At 39.5% G+C, this 21,254-nt stretch overlaps 1 protein-coding gene across 2 annotated transcripts in view; it reads left to right on the top strand.

The window, feature by feature from the left end:
- ATP9B (ATPase phospholipid transporting 9B (putative)) overlaps nt 1–21,254 on the top strand; it is a 162,260-nt gene that overhangs the window by 20,887 nt on the left and 120,119 nt on the right. For both annotated transcript variants that reach the window (XM_081324421.1, XM_081324422.1), the window contains exons 3-6: nt 9,441–9,591; nt 12,345–12,458; nt 15,535–15,643; nt 19,836–19,894. In XM_081324421.1, coding sequence (XP_081180547.1) covers nt 9,441–9,591; nt 12,345–12,458; nt 15,535–15,643; nt 19,836–19,894 — 433 coding nt within the window. The remainder of the gene's footprint in view (nt 1–9,440; nt 9,592–12,344; nt 12,459–15,534; nt 15,644–19,835; nt 19,895–21,254) is intronic.

The raw sequence follows: 21,254 nt of genomic DNA, 5'->3' as shown, positions 1-21,254 counted from the left end.
TGAGTGTTTAGCTGTAATTATTTCTTTTCATTTTAATTTGGGCATTCTCTTCTAGCTAGAGAAATTATAATGCATGTAGATCAATACTCTAGAGTTCTTTGGGCTGGATTGATTTTTTTTTGTCAAGAGATTTACATTCCATTTCTTATAAAAACACTTTATCCCTATTAAAATGATGCTACTGAATGGCATTTCCATTTGAAATGAAGGGGATACCAAATACTTGGATTAATTTATACTCTTAAGATGGCCTATACGCTTTCATTAAAGTGTAACATATTTGTTCTGTAGAAACATGGGGGTTTAGTATCAGATTTATTTAATAACTGCTGATCTTTTTAAATGCAGTCTTCCAAAACCAAACTGGGGAACTTATTCTTCCTCCTTGTATTTATCACTCTAAAAAGTTATTCATAGATTTTAGCAAGCCTATTTTGTTTCTCAGAGGAACACTCCGTTATGGATCATAGACCATACTGGAATATACAGAGCATACCAAAAGTTAGGCCGCATAGATCAATCACAGTATGTTTTACTAATAGCTATTTTTCATGTTACTATACTTAGAAATGTTCAAAGATTGTGCATAAAACAAATAAGGAGTATTAAGAAAGGGGCAACCAATTTGAACAGTTAATTTAATTTATATAATGAATTACGGTATCTATTGGGCCTGACTTTAGGTATACCCTGTATATGGTTGTGTACATGAGACAACTGTGAACTTGCCTAATAGTAAACTAAAACGAACTCTTTAAATTAAAATGTTCCTTGAGATATTATTTTGTACAGTTTATTTTAGTAAAATAAAATACAATTAATGAAGTTCTGGTTTGTGCGCACTGCTTAGGCCGCATTTTGGCTTTGAGATAATACATACAGATTGTGCAAATATTAAACTGCTAAGAAAAGATACTATACTTGCCCTTAGCCAAAACACCCAAGAGATATTGCTGTATAAGCTGTTAACATTTTTTTGTTTTTTTATGCTGTGTTTGTTTCTTATAATGGTCCTGGTCTTTGAGCATACTGTACATAAATAGATAAATTAATAGGGGGAAATAGATTTAACTAGGGAAACTCTTGTATCTTTATGCCGCTGCTCTCACACTTTGAATCACACTTTGAATCTTGGCCAGAAGGTTGGGAGTCGTGGAGTTTTGGAGGGAGGGAAGAATCTTTTGTGTTTCTTCATAAGACAGATATCATTGGATGTTATCCACAGTTTTCTGTACTAAGTTGACTCAAATGGCTTTGTCACAAGCTTCATAATAAATATTTGTTTTAAAAGCTGGATAGTAAGTAAAGGTAGATAGGCAACCATAAACATTTTATACCTCGTGTTCCAATTTTTACATTACTTTAAATTTATGAGAAATAACTATCACTAGTACCTTTTATTAGCAAGCTGAATATTTTATTCCTAGAGTTGTTTTTAATCCTTAGATTCCAACAACAATATATTATCTCTGAATATAACCAAATCCTGTTGCTTATTTAGAAAAGCCTTCATTAATTTGGTGGTCAGAGAAACATGACCAAAAGGAGACAACAACATTTCCATAGAAAATGAAAGGACTTATTTTGTTTCTGCATGGAGATGAACTAATGGTGTAGGTTTTTAGAGTATTGAAACCCATTTGCTTGTAATAAATACTTCAGCACTGAATGGTCAAAATCTATAATTATTTGCATCAGTGAGACCTCAGTGCATCTGAAGGCTTAAAGTGTGCTTATCTTTAAGTGCCAATCAGCTTTTCTCAGAAACATCACAACCGCTGAGCTGTGCCAAACTTTGTTCAAGTATTTGTAATGTGTTTGTTAAGCTGATTGTGTTACTTGCTGCCTATGTTTGTAAGGGAGGGAGAAAAGGGTAAAGCGGAAGGGTTGCAACATCATCCTCTCAGCTTTTTGATTCCTGGCAACCGCATGGACTAGTTCCTGCAGTTTTCTTGAGAAGGGTTTTTTCGGAAGTGGTTTGCCATTGCTTCCCTGCTAAGGGAGAGAGAGAGAGAGAGAGAGAGAGAGAGAGAGAGGGGTTTGGGGGTAGGGTATTGTTCTGTACCAGCCTGCTACCGGCCTTGCAGAAAAGGCAAAGAGTTCAGGGCGTGGCCTCTCTTTGCCTCCTTCCGAGAAGTCCCACAGCCTTCCTCTGCTTGCTCCTACTTGACTGCCTCCTGCGTCGGGCGTCCTTGAACAGGGCCAGCTGTGGGTCATCTTCATCCACACTGTCAGGCTCACACAGCTGGGTCTGGGACTCCACCAGATAGGAGGGGCCTGGCTGGGGGCTCTGCGGAGCCTCAAAGCCATCATCAGCAAGTTCTTCAACACCCCCCTCCTCCCCCTCATCTGAGTCATCCGACCCAACTGCCGAACCCACAGGCTGACCCTGAATCACAACACTATCCCGCACCGCAGGGCCCTTCCCCCGGGGCTGCCGATCCGGATGCGGTCGGGATGGGAATTGTTCATGAAAAGCAGTCACCAACGCAGGGGCATGAACGGCGGTCGCGTCTTCCCAGGTGAAGTCCTCTGGTCCGTAACCTTTCCATTCAATCAGGTACTGGAAACGACCTTTCAGCCAACGGGAATCCCTGATGCTGGCGACCTCGTACTCGGGGGTGCTGCCTCCATCACGAGGTCCTGATGGGGGAGGTTCCGCTCGGCGGAGTGGACAAGCCGGTTGCTCGGGGACCAACAGAGACCGATGAAAGACTGGGTGCACACGCAGGGAACGTGGCAGAGTTAAGCGATAGGCGACCGGATTGATGACAGCCTCGACTGGGAACGGTCCTAAATATCGGTGATCTAACTTTCTCACCGGCCGTGTTGACGGTAGGTTCCTGGTGGACAACCAGACCCGATCCCCCACCGATAGTGGAGGCGTATCCCGTCTTGACCGATCAGCAAACCTTTTGTAATCGGCCTTGGCCTTCTCTAACTGGCGTTGCACCAATCGATGGATCGCCTGTAACTCTGCCATGAAGTCGTTCGCTGCCGGCTCCGGTGAGTCCACGGGAGAAAGGGGGAAAAACCGGGGGTGATAACCCACATTGGCCAAGAACGGTGTCATCTGTGTGGAGGTGTGCTGCGAATTGTTAAATGCAAACTCAGCTATGGCCAGATAGTCCACCCAATTGTTTTGCTGCAGATTGACATAGCAGCGCAGATATTGTTCCAGGATACCGATGACCTTCTCGGTTCCCCCGTCAGTTTGAGGATGATGCGCGGACGAGAGGCAAATCTTGATATCCAACGCATGCATCAACTCCTGCCAGAAGCGGGCTGTAAACTGGGCCCCCCTATCAGAGACGACTCTATCAGGGAGGCCGTGCAGCCGAAACACCTGCTGAATGAACATACGACTAGTGGCGCGGGCTGACGGTAAGCCGCGACAGGGGATGAAGTGCGCCATCTTGGTCAGCATGTCCACCACCACATACACTGTCGTAAAACCAGAGGATGGGGGTAAATCCGTCAGAAAGTCCATGGACACAGCCCCCCAGGGTCTTTTGGGTGTTGGCAAGGGCTGCAGTAATCCAGGCGGGACCCCTGTCGCTGACTTGGCCTGCCTGCATGGGATGCAGGAGGTGACATAGGACTGGACGTCGTGTCGGACTCGGGGCCACCAGAAGGTACGGGAGACCAGGTTCAGTGTCTTGAACAGGCCAAAATGCCCCGCTGCCGGGTTATCGTGACACTGGCTGAGGATGAGTCCCCTGAGTGGCCCTCCCGGAACATAGAGCCGGTCACGATAATACAAGAGTCCATCTGTGACCGTCCAAGGAGAATCTGGCCCCACCTCCTCCTTCCGCTGAGCCACCCACACCTTCTGCTGCTGTGCCTCCCGGATCCGAGCCCGTATATCAACCGGCTCCCGTACCGCAGCAAAAGACTCGACGGGGATCACTGTCCTGGGCAGAAGCTTGTCTTCCACTCGGGAATATTCGGGCTTCCTGGACAGAGCATCCGCTCTTTGATTGTGCCCGCTAGGTATGTACCGAACCCAGAAGTCAAACCTCGCAAAGAAAAGAGACCACCGGATCTGGCGTTGGTTCAAATTCCGAGCGATCTGCAGGCTTTCCAGATTCTTATGGTCTGTCCGGACCTCGATTTGATGCCGCGCTCCCTCCAGATGATGCCTCCAGGCCTCGAACGCCGCTTTGATGGCCAGCAGCTCCTTCTCCCAGATTGTATAATTGCGCTCCGAAGGGTTCAGTTTTCGTGAATGATACGCGCAAGGGAAGAGGGTACCGCTGGGCGTCGTTGCCTGGAGTAACACCGCCCCAATGGCAATGTCGGAGGCGTCCGCCTCCACGACAAACGGCCGTTGCGGGTCAGGATGCTTCAAGATGGGCTCCTTCATGAAGGCTTCCTTCAAAGTCTGGAAAGCCTGTTGTTCTGGTGCGTTCCACTGGAACCGAGTCTTCTTCTGCAGGAGCCGGGTGAGGGGGGCTGTCAAGGCAGCAAACCCAGGGATGAAAGTTCGGTAATAGTTGGCAAATCCAAGAAGTCGCTGAACATCCTTCACGCGACGCGGGGGTTGCCAACTCTGCAAAGACTCAACCTTACTCGGCTCCATGGCGATGCCCTCAGGAGAAATGCGGTGACCCAGGAAATCGATGGTCACCCGGTAGAACTGGCACTTCTCCAACTTGGCAAACAGCCGATGTTCTCGGAGTCGCTGCAGGACCTGATGGAGATGCTGATGGTGCACCTCACGCGACGGGGAGTAGATCAGGATGTCGTCCAAGTAGATCACGACAAACTGATCCAACAAATCCCGGAAAATGTCATTCATGAAATGCTGAAACACAGCGGGGGCGTTGGTCAGGCCAAACGGCATCACCGTGTACTCAAAATGTCCATAGCGAGTACCAAACGCCATCTTCCACTCATCACCCGGCCGAACCCTGACGAGGTTGTAAGCTCCACGCAGGTGCAGTTTCGTGAAGATCTTAGCCTCCCGGAGTCGGTCCAAGAGTTCGGGGATGAGGGGCAGCGGGTAACGGTTGCGCACCGTGATGGCGTTGAGTTTTCTGTAATCGCAGCAAAGCCGTAATTCGCCCGACTTCTTTTTGACGAAGAGCACGGGTGCAGACACTGGCGAGGACGAGGGCCGGATGAAACCACGAGCCAAATTCTTCTCCAGAAAGTCCCGCAATGGAGCCAACTCGGGGTCCGACATGGAGTACAAACGCCCCACTGGGAGAGGCGCATCAGGGACTAAATCAATGGGGCAGTCATAGGGCCTGTGCGGGGGTAATTGATCCGCCTCTGTCTCGCTGAACACATCAGCAAAGTCGGACAGTTCGGGAGGCAAGGAAACCCCTGGGAAACCCTCCACCTGGCCGGCACAAATATGGCGGGAGTGGTCCACGCACTGCAAGCTTGGGAAGGTGACCAAGTTCTGTGACCAATAGATCTGTGGGTCATGCGCCCGGAGCCACGCCAGTCCCAAGACCACGGGGAAGTGCAGGTCTGAGGTGATATAGAACTGGATGGCCTCCACATGGGAACTGATGGCCATACATAATGGTTGCGTGGCGGCCGTAATAGGCCCAGACAGGAGCACTCGACCATCGATAGTCTCCACTAACATGGGCGGATCCACCGGGCACTGGGGAACAGCCCATTTGGCCACAAATGCTGAGTCCATAAAATTTGTGGTGGCCCCAGAGTCAATTAAGGCATGGACTGGAATCCCCTCTGGCTTGCCAGGAAGGATCAGATGTGCCTCCAATATCAGATGCCGTGGAGGTCCACAGGCAGCATCGGAAAGACGTCGCTCAGTGTTGTGGGACGCCCGATCTATCACACCGTCTAGATCGGGCTCGGGGCGTTTCCCAACAGAAAAGTAGGGGACTTTCTCGGGGCAGACTCGATCACTGATGCCCGCTGTCGCTTCTTTGGGCAAAAGGCAGCCAAATGTCCAGGGTCCCCACAGTAAAAACACAACCCCCCCGATCGTCGTCTGTTCATTTCAGTCACCGATAGACGAGACCTGGCGGCACCCAGCTCCATTGGCTCCTCCCTTTGAACTGGGGGCTCTCGCACAACAGGGGCGGCAGGGGTCTGTGGGGTGGCACGACGACTCCTTTGCTGCTGCAACCGAGCATCGATCCGCAGGCAGAGATGGATCAGCCCATTCAGGTCTGAGGGAATATCCACACGGGCCAGCTCATCCAACATCTCCGACAATCCATCCTGGAAGGCATCCACGAGCGCAGCCTCATTCCAGGCGGAATCCTGGCTAAGCAGCCGGAAATCGCTGATATAGCCCTGCCTCAGAGCTTTCAGACGTCGAGTAGCAGTCTGCGTCTTAATAGGGTCCTCATACATCAGACGCATATGATCACAAAACCCCACAAAGTTGTCCAACAATGGGCTAGGTTGAGCCAGCAGAGGCGTGCCCCAACGAGCTGCATCACCCGAAAGAAGGCTTAACACAAACCCCACCTTATCCCGGTCAGTGGGGAAATCAGCTGCTCTCACGCTGATAAAGAGCTGGCATTGTCCCAGGAAAGCAGGAAACAGTTCTGGAGTGCCTGTAAATTTATCCGGCATTGCAACTTGGCATTTTCTCCTTGGTGGGGGTGATGGTGGGGGTGCAGCATGAACCTGAACTTGCAGTTGAGCCACCTGAGCTGCCAGCAAAGTGAGTTGCTGGGTGAGCTGGGCATTCTCAGCACGTAGCTGCTCCATAATATTAGTAAGGGGTGGGAGGCTGAAAGCAAACTGTTCTGTACCAGCCTGCTACCGGCCTTGCAGAAAAGGCAACCCCTTTACAGACGGCAAAAGGCTGGAATACGTCTGCCAAATTTATTACAAAAACAAACAAAACATGAAACAAGATACCGGAGCTTTGAAACTCTATTGGAGCGGTTGCTTTCAGCAAACCAGCCCTCCCCCAAACATTCCCTTTATAAAGAGTTCAGGGCGTGGCCTCTCTTTGCCTCCTTCCGAGAAGTCCCACAGCCTTCCTCTGCTTGCTCCTACTTGACTGCCTCCTGCGTCAGGCGTCCTTGAACAGGGCCAGCTGTGGGTCATCTTCATCCCCACTGTCAGGCTCACACAGCTGGGTCTGGGACTCCACCAGATAGGAGGGGCCTGGCTGGGGGCTCTGCGGAGCCTCAAAGCCATCATCAGCAAGTTCTTCAACACCCCCCTCCTCCCCCTCATCTGAGTCATCCGACCCAACTGCCGAACCCACAGGCTGACCCTGAATCACAACAGGTATCATCAGTATGCTGATGATACCCAGCTTTTCATCTCCACCCCAAACCAACCCAGTGATGCCCTCGACGTGATGTTCTGTTGTCTGGAGGCAGTTCGGGTCTGGATGGGGAGGAACAGGCTTTGACTTAATCCCAACAAGACCGAGTGGTTGTACGTACCAGCATCTCAGGCAATCCAGCCTCTTCCATCTTTAACTATGGGGGGTGAGGTGTTACCCCCCGTAGATAGGGCTCGCAACTTGGGCGTCCTCCTTGACTCACAGCTAAGTTTGGAAGATCACATAGGAGCTGTGGCCAGGGGGGCTTTTGCCCAGGTTCGCCTGGTGCACCAGTTGCGGCCCTATCTGGACCGAGACGCCCTACGTACACTCACTCATGTGCTTGTGACCTCTCGAATAGACTACTGCAATGCTCTCTACATGGGGCTGCCCTTGAGGACCACTCGGAGGCTTCAGCTGGTGCAGAATGCGGCCGCGCAAGTTGTGATGGGGGTCTCCCAATACTCCCATGTAATGCCTCTTCTCTGCAAGCTGCATTGGCTTCCAGTTGTCTTCCGGGTGAGATTCAAGGTGCTGGTGATGACCTATAAAGCCCTAAATGGCATGGGTCCGGATTATTTACGGGAGCACCTGCTGCCGGCATCTACTTCCCATCGCCCCTTGCGCTCCCACAGAGAGGGTCTCCTCAGGGTGCTGTCGGTCAGGGAGTGCCGGCTGGCAGCCCCCAGGGGGAGAGCATTCTCTGTGGGTGCGCCTGCCTTCTGCAATCAGCTGCCTGTGGAGCTCCGGATGGCTCCCGACCTTCGTTCTTTTCGCCGTGACCTGAAAACCTGGTTATTTGAGCTTGCCGGCCTGGACTGAGGGATTGGGGTCTTAAATTTTATAATTTAATTTATTTGTTTGGGGCTAAATTTAATTTAATCTATTTTAACTTTTGTATGCTGTATTTTAATTACCCTGTACACCGCCCTGAGTCCTTCGGGAGAAGGGCGGTATATAAATCTAATAAATAAATAAATGAAATAAATAAATTATCTTGTTTACTTTAATAACATTTAGCTGAAAATCTCTATAAAATTAATATTAGCTGTTAAAACTTGATTTCAAAATTATCTGTTATCTAGCCCCAGGTTCAAACCAAACTAGACAAATTACATTGGGTTATATCCTTATGCACAAATGTAATGAAATCATTTATCATTGTCTTAATTCTGCCTAGTTATAGCCTTGCATTTTAATTTTATAATTAAATTTACAATTTATAAATTTAACTGTGAATTAAATTTATAAAATTGAGAATTAATGCACATGAGAAAAAAAATTATCATTCAGATTCTACAAGCCAGGAAGAACATGGCTAAAGCAATAGAAGCCGTAAGGTAGGATAGCATTATATTATACAATGCTGCATGTTTGAAAATTATTCCAACAATGTTAAGATGTAAGTGCAGTGGTTCTTTGAAGCAGCTGTGTCTTTTTGCAGGCTTCCATTGAGGAATTGACTCCTTCCATTGAGGAGCTGACTAAAGTTCTCAAATAACCAAGAATATTCCTTCCGTATAATTTTGGAAGCATGTTAAATTGCTGTTAGATTTCAACCAAGATTATTATTAATCTTAATACAGTACTACTTTGTCCTAGTATTATAACTAACCGCCTGGTTATAAATGGTGTTACATATACAAGAACATTTCACTTCTGTTTGCATTGTTTCATGCTCTGAAACACTGGGACCTAGAAAATGATAAACTTTTTTGGAGTGGTTATAATGTGGAAGGTAGGTAGAAATATCAGAAATCCCTTGTAGCTGTGCCCAGATCGTTTGATGGATATTCTGAGAACCAAGGTTAGAATCTTTTCAGCTGTTGAGCAGCTGACAGAAAATGATTAGCTAAAGTCATTGAGTAAATTTCACTGCCTAAGGATGGACTTGGATTTGTGTGTCTCTGCTAGTAATCCAGCAGTTTCCTCATATCATACTGACTTGCTCCAATTCCAAGAAATGAACAATTTTTCATTTGGATTACAATAACATTTTAAGGATCATTTAGTTAATTTTAACAGAGTAAGTTCTCCACTGTGTGCGATTGAATGATTCCAGTCCACACAAGAAAACTCAAGTTATGTTTAAGGAGTTGTAAGATTTCTTGTTGAAAATTAAAGATAATGGCTCTCCTTCTCCCTCTCCTCTCTCTTTTTGCAGTTGCTGTGATTGGCTTATAAACATTTGCCAGAGGAAAAAAGAACTTAAGGCGCGCACAGTATGGCTTGGATGTCCTGAAAAATGTGAAGAAAAGTATCCAAGAAATGCTATAAATAACCAAAAATACAATTTCTTTACATTTATACCTGGGGTAAGGCAACCTAAAGATACACTTAATTTATACATGTTATATGTATATGCATATTGTATTTTACAGTATTATCTCATGATATTTATGAACATCTAGTTTCTTGTAAGTTTCACACAGAGGAATTTTTTTTTGTACAAAAGAGTTAACTGAGAACAAAGTGGGATTAAGAGCTGATTTCTGTGTTCAGTCTTCCAAAACTGAAAATCTGTTTTCAAAAGAAGTAACTTTTATGTAACAAATGAAATATTGCGCTGATTACAGCAGATGTAACATCTTTTAAAATCAATGACTGATTATATAGCACTAAAAACAGTTACAATAAATATTATTGGTGTTCTAAATATGTGATAATTTTTAACTAGGTCTTGCCTATATATTTGGTAATTAATATTTTGTGTCAGCAGTATGTATAAATAATTCCTCTTAATAACAATTTCAGCTAAAACTATATAAACATTTCAGATGCATGGCTTAAGAAGTAGAAAAATAAAGTTTAATCTTTTTTTTTAATGTGTATTTAAATCTGTATAATGAGTGAAATGTATATGCTACATTTTATACATTAGTGAAGATATAACCAATGTTCAAAAACCAAATTGACCAAATTTATTTTCTAAAACAGTTGTAAAAACCATTCATGTGCTCTTATTTAAGAGTTAAGAGATTATTTGTCCTTTTTACAATTGTGTAAAACTGTATGTCAGAGTAACATTTCAGTTGTGGGTTATGAGAGAAGGACCTTTTTTTCCCTTTGTGTCCATGAGTAAAGTAACCCTCTTTTAAATGCAGAATAAATGGTTATAAACCTCATTTTCCAGTATGGCTAGTGGTACAGATTACAAGAAAACCCATAAATATAGTAATTCCTTTTATATATGAAAAGCATATATTGTACTGCCTATTATGTGTACTATAGGCGTATAACAAAACCCCTTATTAAGTAAATCCAGTTTAAAATAACATTCCTGTCCCTTCAGATTTTGTTTTTGCTTATTACGGTTTTCAAGATGCAGAATTCTTTTCAGTACTGACAATAATAATTTGTTGTAATACAATTTGTGCAAATCACAAAAGGGCACAGTTTGACATTTTTTGTTCTTTGACTAATTTCACTAAATTCTATTATGACTTTAGCATTGATTCTTTTGGTAGTTAGTCTTGTACTTTCTAATTTAATATTTGACTGAAAAGTAACTCTTAAGGGAGAGGTGTTTCAATGAGTATAAAATAAACAGGCTATTATATACTGTGCTTTTTACTGCAGTAATAAATTGCTTTGTTTTTTTGTTGACAAGAATGCTGCGACTTTCAAATCTTAATTTCAATAAGAATGCAGATTTTCTAATTGTTATGCATTGGTTTTCTCTCCACTACCCCTGCTTACCAGTGCTATTCAACTAACCATCACACGCATGCATATTTCTAGTACTCCTCCCCATCCTTATTAAAAAGAGAAAAAAAGAGTTCATAATCTGTTTTCTTTTGAGTATTAATGTCAACTGTTTTCATGCAGACAAATATTTTCATCTTTGCATGAAACCTGCATTTTGTCTATTTACACTTAAAGGCCATTAAATATATATTTAGTCATTGATTACTATAGTTAAATGCACAATGTGTATTTCAGTGGTTTAGGCAGAATCCTAATGCCTACAAAGATCTCCCTTGATTTGTGAACACCTGTTGGCATACCCAGATGCATTATTAGCCTTCGAATATTTTTTTCTTAAAACTTTTCCTTAGGAAATGGAGCAATTCTAAAGCATTTTGTAATTGCACAGTTGGAATTCTATTCTGGCTTTAGTATGAATACCAATTACTGAGCTATTAATTGATGCTAACTGAGATTTTAAATTAATTAGTGGTGAGGAAGAAAATATTGTTACCCTGCTGAGATTAATTTATATGAGAATTTAAACATTCTAGAAGAAAATAATTATGTTTCATTGTAAATATAAACACACTATTGCTCCAGCATAGTTCTTAGCTTCTGCTTGTAGTTTAGTTATAACTAGTAACCCAATTTGACTTTCCTTGTATTGAAATTTCCATAATATGTTGGTTTGTCTGAAGCTTACATTGATTGCAGTGTGTTCCACCCACCTACAGTCTTTTGGTAACACTCTTTATTTTCATAATAAAAATGGAAATGTATTTAAAATCAATTACAGTATTAACATTTTTTTCTAAAGGTAGTTGGGGATAATGGCCGAACAGAGTGACAAGTTATATAATGCAAATTTCATAGTACAATAAATTCAGAGGAATTATTTTGTGTCACATACTATTTTCTCTTATAATTGTACTCTGTATGGGAAAAAAAGATGTACTTTCCTTTCCTGTATCCATTATTTTAGTGCTAATAGATACACAACATTAGAGAAAACTGGGATATGATTTTTATTTCTTGAATAATAACTACTGTAGATACACGCTTAAAGCATACAAGCTGTATGCTTAAAAGGTTCTTGTGTTAGCAAAACCACTATTTTCTGAGCCCTATTTATAAGGCAGTATATCAATTTTGTAAGTTTATTTATAAGAACTACCAAAGCAATCTATGTCTAGCTTTTTAATGTTAAAATGGTATATAAATGATAAATATTAATTCTCTTAGATAGAAGGTAGAATTCTTCTGTTAGTCTCTTTTAGGTTAGAAGAAAGTATTCAAGTATTCAAGTCCTAAATGAAGCATCACCATAATCAGCTATGATTAGTGCCATTTTATGGTTTTCTTGTTTCTTTCACTCTAGGTTTTATACGAACAATTCAAGTTTTTCTTGAACCTTTATTTTCTGGTAGTCTCCTGCTCACAGTTTGTACCGGCACTGAAAATAGGCTACCTCTACACCTATTGGGCTCCTCTGGTAAATACAAAAGCTGCAAAAACTATTTTGTTTCTTTAGATAATGAGCAGGCTAGTTTTCACATGTCAAAGAGGGTCAGGAGATTAAGCCCTCCTCGCTGTTAATGATTGAGAGATCAGAAGTATCCCTCATCAGCCTTAAATTTTTCTTCCCTTTCTCTTTTGAATTCCTGGTGTCTTAATGTGGCCTCCAAATATTTTGACTATATGGGCGGGGATAAATGAGTTGGCCAAAATATCTGAAGGACACTAGTTTGCCTGGGTTGTTGATTTGACTGTATTTAGATGAATGTAATCACTAGCATTCCTCTTAAAGCTAACACTGTAATTAACATTCAACTCATTGTAACCATGGCAATAACCTTTATATAGATTGGGGTATTTGAATGAGCTGGGGGAATGGAGCACATGATTCTGTGAGGGAAAGAAGGATGGGGCAGCTTTTGCATCTTAATCTTTTAAGCATAATTAATGTGGATTAAGACAGTTTGTAAAAGTGTCTTTTAAATAAAGTGTATGCAAAAAAAGAATTTACATTTTTTAATTAAATTAAGTATTTGGGGGAAAATAGCCTTTTGAGCTTACCCAAAGTTGATTAAGTAAGCTGAGGGATGGGCAGTTCAAATATTGGAATTTTTATTACCACTCAAAAGGGCTGTGGGCAAGATGTTGGCTGTGGCTTGATTTTTTTTCTTAAACAGGTGGTTACTGCACTCAGGTACAGTAATTCTTTATTGAATATTCTTAAAAGTACCATATTATGAAGCCAGATTTGGTTTAAAGTTTGATGTTCTCCAGCCTTTGATAGACAATTAATTCAGCTCAGCAGAAAGACGGTATTCTTTGGTTAATTCAGTGCAATTTATTTTCCATTGATAATGAAGATGAGTTATCTGCTATAGCCAAAAATGCCATGGCCCAATTATGAAAAAATAGTTTTAGCCAGTATGTCATTACTAACCTCCAAGCCCCATATATTCAGTCTAAGCAACCCTGCCTGTATTTGGATATAGGATTACCAGAAAATATCAGGGCCACAGAATAGATTAGGAAATCAGAAAAAGATTCAAGGAAAAGTCCATGGCAAGCCATTATAGGTAGTCCTCAACCAAAATTCAGTCCCAGATTTCTGTTGGTAAGTGAGACGTTTCTTAAATGAATTTTGCCCCATTTTGCGGTCTTTCTTGGCACAGTTGTTAAGTGAATCACTAGAATTGTTAAGTTAGTAATATAGTTATAAAATGGCTTCTGACTTCCCCATGGACTTTGCTTATCAGAAGGTCACAAAAGATGATCACATGACCCTGGAACACTGCAACTGTCATAAATATGAGTCAGTTGCCAAGCGTCGGAATTTTGATCACGTAACCATGGTGATGCTGCAGCGGTCATAAGTGTGAAAATTGGTCATAAGTCACTTTGTTCAGTGTTGTAACTTCAAATGGTCATTAAAGTAACTGTAGTAAATCGAGGACTACTCATATATTGTTGCCAAAAAACCCCACAAGGACATTAAATGTATACTTTTACTTTTGAAGTATACATCAATTTGGAGTAAACTGAACTCTTAAAAAAAATTATACTCTGAAAGTATTACCGTTTCCTAAAGACAAAACATTTTTGTAACTTAATTTCATTTTTTAAAAATCATACTTGTTTGCCTGGTCTTGCAAATGATCTTATTTCCTGCATCAGCATAACATTTAAGCAAGCAAGTTATCTTTCAACCAGGCGAGTTGAAAGTGGGAAGCTTTCAATATAAATTCATTTGATAAAAATAACAAAAGTTAGGGAAGCTGTCAAGAAACATTTACATTACAAAGCTTCTATAAAGCTTTTAATACATTATTAAAATATGCATCTTGTTATTAATCACATTAATACATGTATTTCAGCTCATATTATTAGATGAAGGAGATTGGGGATTGAAGTTAATTTCATGTGAATTGAAATTAAAATCATTTGAATGAGAATTAAAATTATTTGATTCTGGAGATCCCAAAATATGACCTGAGTATTGTTTCTTTTCTAACAAGAAAAGTTGGGCATGCATGTTAAATACTTAATGTATTTCTACACCATTTGCTTATTCCTAACTATGGCAGTAGCTCACAATGTAGATCCAAAAGAATAATAGCATGTCCAAAAACCACAAAGGCATTCTAAACTATCAGCTCTATTTGTGGAGACTCTCAGTCATCCAGATGTAGATGTCTCAAAAGCAACTTTTTCAAAAGGCAACAATCCCCCTCTGGATTGTTTTAAGAAGCCAGTTTCTTTCTAGGAAAAGGAAGAACTGTTTAAACTTCACAATTAAAATTAAGTAAGATCACTAGGATCCAGGTAACATTTCAAGAATTGCATTCGCTCTTAGATGGCTACTTTTATTCTAGCATTCACTGCTGTTTCAGGCTGAAGAAACAAATGCTACACAAAAGTTACACATTTGTTTGGAAATGCCATTGATTTCTCAGAATAAGAGATTATGTCTGTTAGCCACTTCAAACATTAGGTTATCTATCTTAAAGTTAGAAGCAAAAAAATCCTTTAAAAGAAATAGTCACATCCATATTTGTTTTTCCTTATAGGGAAACACACTAGCCAGTTTTTAATATATGTTTCACTTTCATTGGAGATCAGGAGATGGTTCAGACATTTTATCAAAACTACTGTTTGGCATTATTTATTTTAGCCTTAGGCACATACCTTGTCTCCTTTCTTCAGTTGAGGCAGGCAGTATTTTGTTATTCAATATGAATCAATTATCTTATGGTGTTTTTTTTCTTTAGATTGATTAATCAGGATCAAATTGTGGGAGCTACACAAATAATATTTGCTAGTTTATCTCAAACATGGAAATAGGGGAGATGGCAGAACTCATTCATTCAATGTCTTTGGCTGCCTTAATCAGAGAGCAGAAAATTAAGACTTTCTATTGTATTTGAGTCATCCCATTGTTATAGATGTAAATTATTTTGAAGGAAAGAGATTCTGTTTTCAAATTTATTGTTAAATGTTCTGTGTTTTTTAGTGGAAATATTTTCCATTTAAGGAAATGTTTGTTGTATTTTAAACAGGGATTTGTTTTGGCTGTCACCATTCTGCGAGAAGCAGTTGATGAATTTCGTCGTTATAAGCGAGACAAGGAAATGAATTCTCAATTATATAGCAAACTTACAGTACGAGGTTAGCAATCATTTTTTATCTGAATCCTGGGCAACATTCTACCTTGTAGCCTCTATCATTTACAGTTAAACCAGGTTTGCATGATTTTTGATTTACATATGTCACATACAGCATATAATCTACAGTATATACTGCCATCTACCAAATGATTGCTAGCCAAGGATTATCAATCTCAGGCAGAAATCAAAAAGAAGCAGTTAGCAAACTGATAGAAATTGATCATGTTTGCCAGTGGATTCCCTTCAGTAAAATAGATCACAGCTTGTTCAAGCATGGTTGATACTGTGAAAGGAAAACAACAAACTATACTTCTTATATAACTAAAATAAATATTCACTAGTTGGGTATTAAGAAATTGAGTTCATCATTATTGAATCCAATACTGTCATTTTGTTGATGGAATAACAATGCTTATTTGTATCACGCTGCTTCAAATCTGTCCCACATTAGATGCAGCTTCCATAACTGTTCTGGAAGTTTAGAGTTTTGACAACCCATTTATTAGTAAGAATCAGCTGCCAAATTTTTTGTGCGGTGGGGAATACTGAAGAATATTGCCACTCAGAGGTGGTACATGAATGTGTGTTGCTGCTAAAAAAGCAGAGCTTGTAAAATTATTTTAAGAAGTGTTCCTATATTACAGCAACATTCGTACTAACATCATTTCACTATAAAACCCAGGGTACATAGGACAATTTTATACCTCCCTGCTGCTGCAACATGTATAGCGTTCCTGGTTGTGTGCAGCAGCACTTAAAATATGTCAAAAGAGGCCCTGGGTCACAAATCATTTTTAATGAGAAACTAGACCACCATTATAGAAAGTTTTATATTATGATAGATTTAGTTTATTGTGTTTTTAATGCCCATTTATTGCTTTTATTTTTCTTTTTGCACTTACATTTAATACACAGAGCATAATTATTTAACAACTATCCCAATTTATTTGTAAAAATACATCTGAACAGGATTGATCTGAATAGGTAAATAAGAATTTTGTTTTCTTAAAATTTTGGGTTGGGTAGTGAAACAGTGATGACCTAAGGATGAAATGCAAAATGGAATCTTGATAAAATCTCCTAGGAAGAAAGCAAATTAGTGGCTGATGTTTTCAAACAATATGGAGTTATTTGCTACATGTAAAGTTTCATTGCAACAGGTTATTATTCTAAATGTATGAGCAATTAGCTTTTAACTGACATCACAAGAGCTTTAGCTCTTATTTGTATTGTCTCGCTGAGGCTTTTGTGAAAAAAATGTTGGTGAGGATGGAAAATTATCTTTTCATTGCTTAATAAAAATACATTACTCATTAAAACAGTGGTTTTAAAAAGTTTCTTCCTCCTGAAAAACAATCAAGCTGGACTAAAAAAATTAGGTTACTTCTTCAGAATTCCTGTCATTTTTGCAAAATATTTTGATTTGTATGAAGAAACATCAGCTTTGTGGGATTATGTACAGAGATCCTTTCACAAATAGACTTGTCATTGTTCCTACTTATCTAATATTGAATAGCTATGGCAACAATTTTGGATTAGCTTGGAAGCTTTGGGCAACTTTTAACTTGTGATATACCCGTTTCCAACTTCATAGTTTTATTAACAAGTCACTACAAAAGTTATTAATGTAATTCTTGAAATTTCTTGATTTCAGAGTAAGTAACTATTTCTCCTTGATCAGCTCATCAATAGTTATGAATTCCTAATGTATCTTGGGTTCTGTCTTATATTTGTATCACACGCATGTCTTATTGCTTCATTTACTTGATCCAGATTTCAGAAGTTTATTAAGATAGAAGTTGTGACATACTTTTGTTATATGTTTGCATTAGTGTTTTATATTATTTACTTTTTGCATTTGATTGTGAGGTGGAAAGGCAGGTTGCAAATCCCAAAAATTTAACAATGAGAATTTTACGGATTATGTCTTTGTTTTGATTAATTTATTTGAAGTATGTATGCTACATTAAATTTAATAGCTACAGAGACCTAAAGGTAATTAACAAGGCCAAGTTATAATGATTCTTTGTAGTGTGTGTATGATGTTGATTATTTTCATTGTAGAAATATTCTGCTGTATTCATATATGTTGATTTTATTTATTTTACAATCCTTCTTGAGCTGTTCATGTGCAATGAATTATGATAAGCACTTAATTGTGTTCTAGTTGCACATAAGGCTTTAGGCAAAGGCTTGTGCCTTGGTGGACCATAAAGCTTGAATATGCAGCCACTTCTGACAGCTTTGGATTTTTTTTATTGGCAATTACACAGATGGTGAAGAGTGTTTTTCGTTTGTGAGATGTGTTTCGAAGGAAAAATTGTATACAAAAATAATTTATGCAGTGAATAGCATTTGATAGTTTTCCAAATTATCCTTTCAAAGTTCTAATGTATATTTTGTTTTCTAAAATGGTATACAGTGATTACTTTCTCTGATAGATAAAAAGCTTGTTGATACCTTAAGGTTTTCATACATATAATTGCTAATTGCTAAGGCACATTCTACCAACCTCACTTCAGACAAGGAACATGAATAACAGTAATCTAAAATTGTATGTTCCTGCCAAATGTATACATTGTGTGCTTTAGAATGATATCTTGATATACAGATTTTTTGTAAATAGTATTTCACATTGCAAATGCTTGTTTTTGTGGTCTTGCAGAATGCAAGTGCTTTCTGAGAAAGAATATAGCAAAAGAATAAAAAGCTATCCTATTTTTAATTAACTTTCCAAAAATGGATGTGACATCATCCCAATATTTATTTTGGATGTAGAAATATAGGTAGATCGTCAACATTAAATTCATTTGTCTTCTTGGAGCAATGTTTAAGATGAACAAGAGGATGCTAGAGGTTGGATAGCAGCAGTGGTATGCTTAGGTAGGAATTATTCTTTAATATTAAATTTAGACTATCAAGTTAAACTAAATTTTAGGGACTTCAAAACAGCATTTGCTAGAAATATGATATAAAGGGTAGCTTCAGATTTCAGTGTATGAAAGAGAAGTAGGAAGGAAATACATTGCAGCTGTTAAATTCTGGCAAGATTAAACAGAATAAATTCTTGTGGCGCTTATATAGGAAATATAATACAGCAGTTCTAATATTACTTTCTGAAAAATATTGGAATGTTGAAGTGCATTTATTCTAGTTACAATTTATAATTCTCGGATAACTTGAAATATTATTTATATTTATTTTTTAAATATCCAACTCACATTCTCAGGACATTTGAAATAGAGTTACCTGATTTTTTTTATGTATCTACATGTAACTTTTCATAAAATAAAACCTGTTTTAAAAATGGTTTGTGACTTAACAACAATTTTACGGTCCATAAAATAACCAGTCTCCTATATCTTGTAGTTAGGTTTATTTTATAGGATTACCTTATTTGGTAATTGAAATATCCTTTTTCAGACTATATTCATATTCACAATATTTTCTAATAAATCTCTTTACAGTCAAACATTCTGTCACCTGAGAAGACATGTAGTGCACTGAGCTGCGTGAGACGCAAATATAGGAAGTCTTCAACTTATAGCCATTTGTTTAACCATTGTTCAGAATTGTGAATGGCTGAAAAAAGTGACTCACGACCGTTCCTCTCGCTGCTGGATTCATGATTTGCCTATTGCCTATTGTGGTTCATTAAATGACTGCAGTGCTTTACTTAATGACCACAGCAAATGAGGTCATAAAATCACCTCAAACGACTCACTTAATGACCTCTTAGCTACAGATGTTCCTTACTACCAATTGTGGTGTAAGTTGTGGACTTCCTGTACTTCTTTTTTTTTAACTTGCTAGACAATTTTTTTCCTGCACGGATAAAATTAGCATGTAATTTATTCCAACAGCACGACAATATAGCCTTTGGATATGTCTTAGACATATCAGTGTCTTTGATGCTGGATATCGATAACATCTAAAATGCATTTAGAATAGTGGCAGCTTATTGGATATTTTTGAAAATCCCATTCTTTTTTCTTGTTTCTTCATTAGGTTGTAGTGCTGAAATTTAATTTTTAAAATGAGTCATTCAAATGTTAAGCTCTTTTTTCTATGTTAGCTCAATAATTCAAATTGAATTGTGAAGGATAGAGTGAAAGATAGAAATAATGTAATGGGAGAAGTTCTCTGATTTTGAGATCATTGCTTATATTGATTAATTTCTTCTTTTTTTAAAGGTAAAGTGCAAGTTAAAAGCTCAGACATTCAAGTTGGAGACCTCATCATAGTGGAAAAGGTTAACTTTTTTTGGTTAATCAACATTTTAAATGTATTTTTCTGTTCTTTTGTCCTGGACATTACCTATCCATTGTTACTTCAAACTGCCCTGTAATCAAGATTAAAATGCAAAATTGACAGTATTTTGCTGGCAGTCATGTATTTTGCAGACTTACTTTGGATTTGCCCTGCATGACATTGGGGTACAGTTCTCTCTTTTCTCCTCAATATATGGCAAATGATAGCAAATAGAATAGCTGCATGTGTCCATAAAAATAGATTTTAAAACAGAATTCAAAGAAATGGAGAGCTTAATTCATTCATGGGAATAGAGGGCTAGGTCAAACTAAAGAGAACTATTGAATTGAAAATGTTTCCTGGAATGCATATGTTATCTATCTATAGTTCTCTTTAACTGTCTGTAAATGAGACCTCTCAAAACTAAGACCACTAGTATAACTAACTAGTCAATTACACCTTCAGTGTGACAGTAAGAATAGAAGACAATAAAGCTGCATAACCAAGAAAACTATGCAAATAGCCCCATCTATACTGTCAAGTCAGTTTTCATTAAAATAAATATTCCTGTTCATTTCTCACTTCTGCTTCAGGGGATCAGATTTGAACATGAATTCAGGAATTCATACCATCAAACAGATCAATCCTGATCAGCAGAATGACAGCTTCAAATGCAGCAAATTGTAGAACTTGAACAATTGAAAATGTTTATTTTAGTTTTATACAATTATATCTAAAGCTTTCTTTTATGTTTTATATATATATATATATATATATATATATATATATATATATATATATATATATATATATATATATATATAATGTATGTAGATCTAGAGTCTCGGGTTTCTTCCCGCGTTCCTTTCATCTTCAGAAAGTTGTGGCGACGTTTCGACGAAATCCCATCCGTCATCATCAGGCCGGAGTGTTTCTCCTGCTGCTACCAGGAGCAATGCGTGGTCTGGCTGTTCCTTTCTTTTCAACTGCCGGTGGGGCTGTGTTCTGACTGGGAGGAGGCGTGGCTGCTTTCTGATTGGGTGGGGGTGTCCTCCGGCTGGGTGGAGGCGTGGTTGTCTTCTGATTGAGTGGAGGCGTGGCTGTCTTCTGATTGGGTGGATGCGTGGCTGTCCCCTGATTGGTTGGAGGCGTGGCCGTCCTCCGACTGGGTGGGGTGTGTTCCGAATGGGTGGGGTTCTTTGTTGTGTTGTAATATCCTGAGTGTTGTGATTTGGTGTCCTGAGGAGTGGGCTGTGTAGCGGCCTCTAGAGTTTTGGTTTGGCTCCGAGTTCGAGGACCTGCTATGTATCTCTGGTATGGGTCAGTCAGGTTCGTGTGTGCGTTCTTCTGCAAGGGTGATG

Source organism: Vipera berus, assembly GCF_964194415.1.
Source record: "Vipera berus genome assembly, chromosome: 3".
NCBI classification, from domain to species: Eukaryota; Metazoa; Chordata; class Lepidosauria; order Squamata; family Viperidae; genus Vipera; species Vipera berus.
The sequence above is the reverse complement of the archived record's forward strand: the minus strand, read 5'-3'. Positions and strand labels throughout refer to the sequence as shown.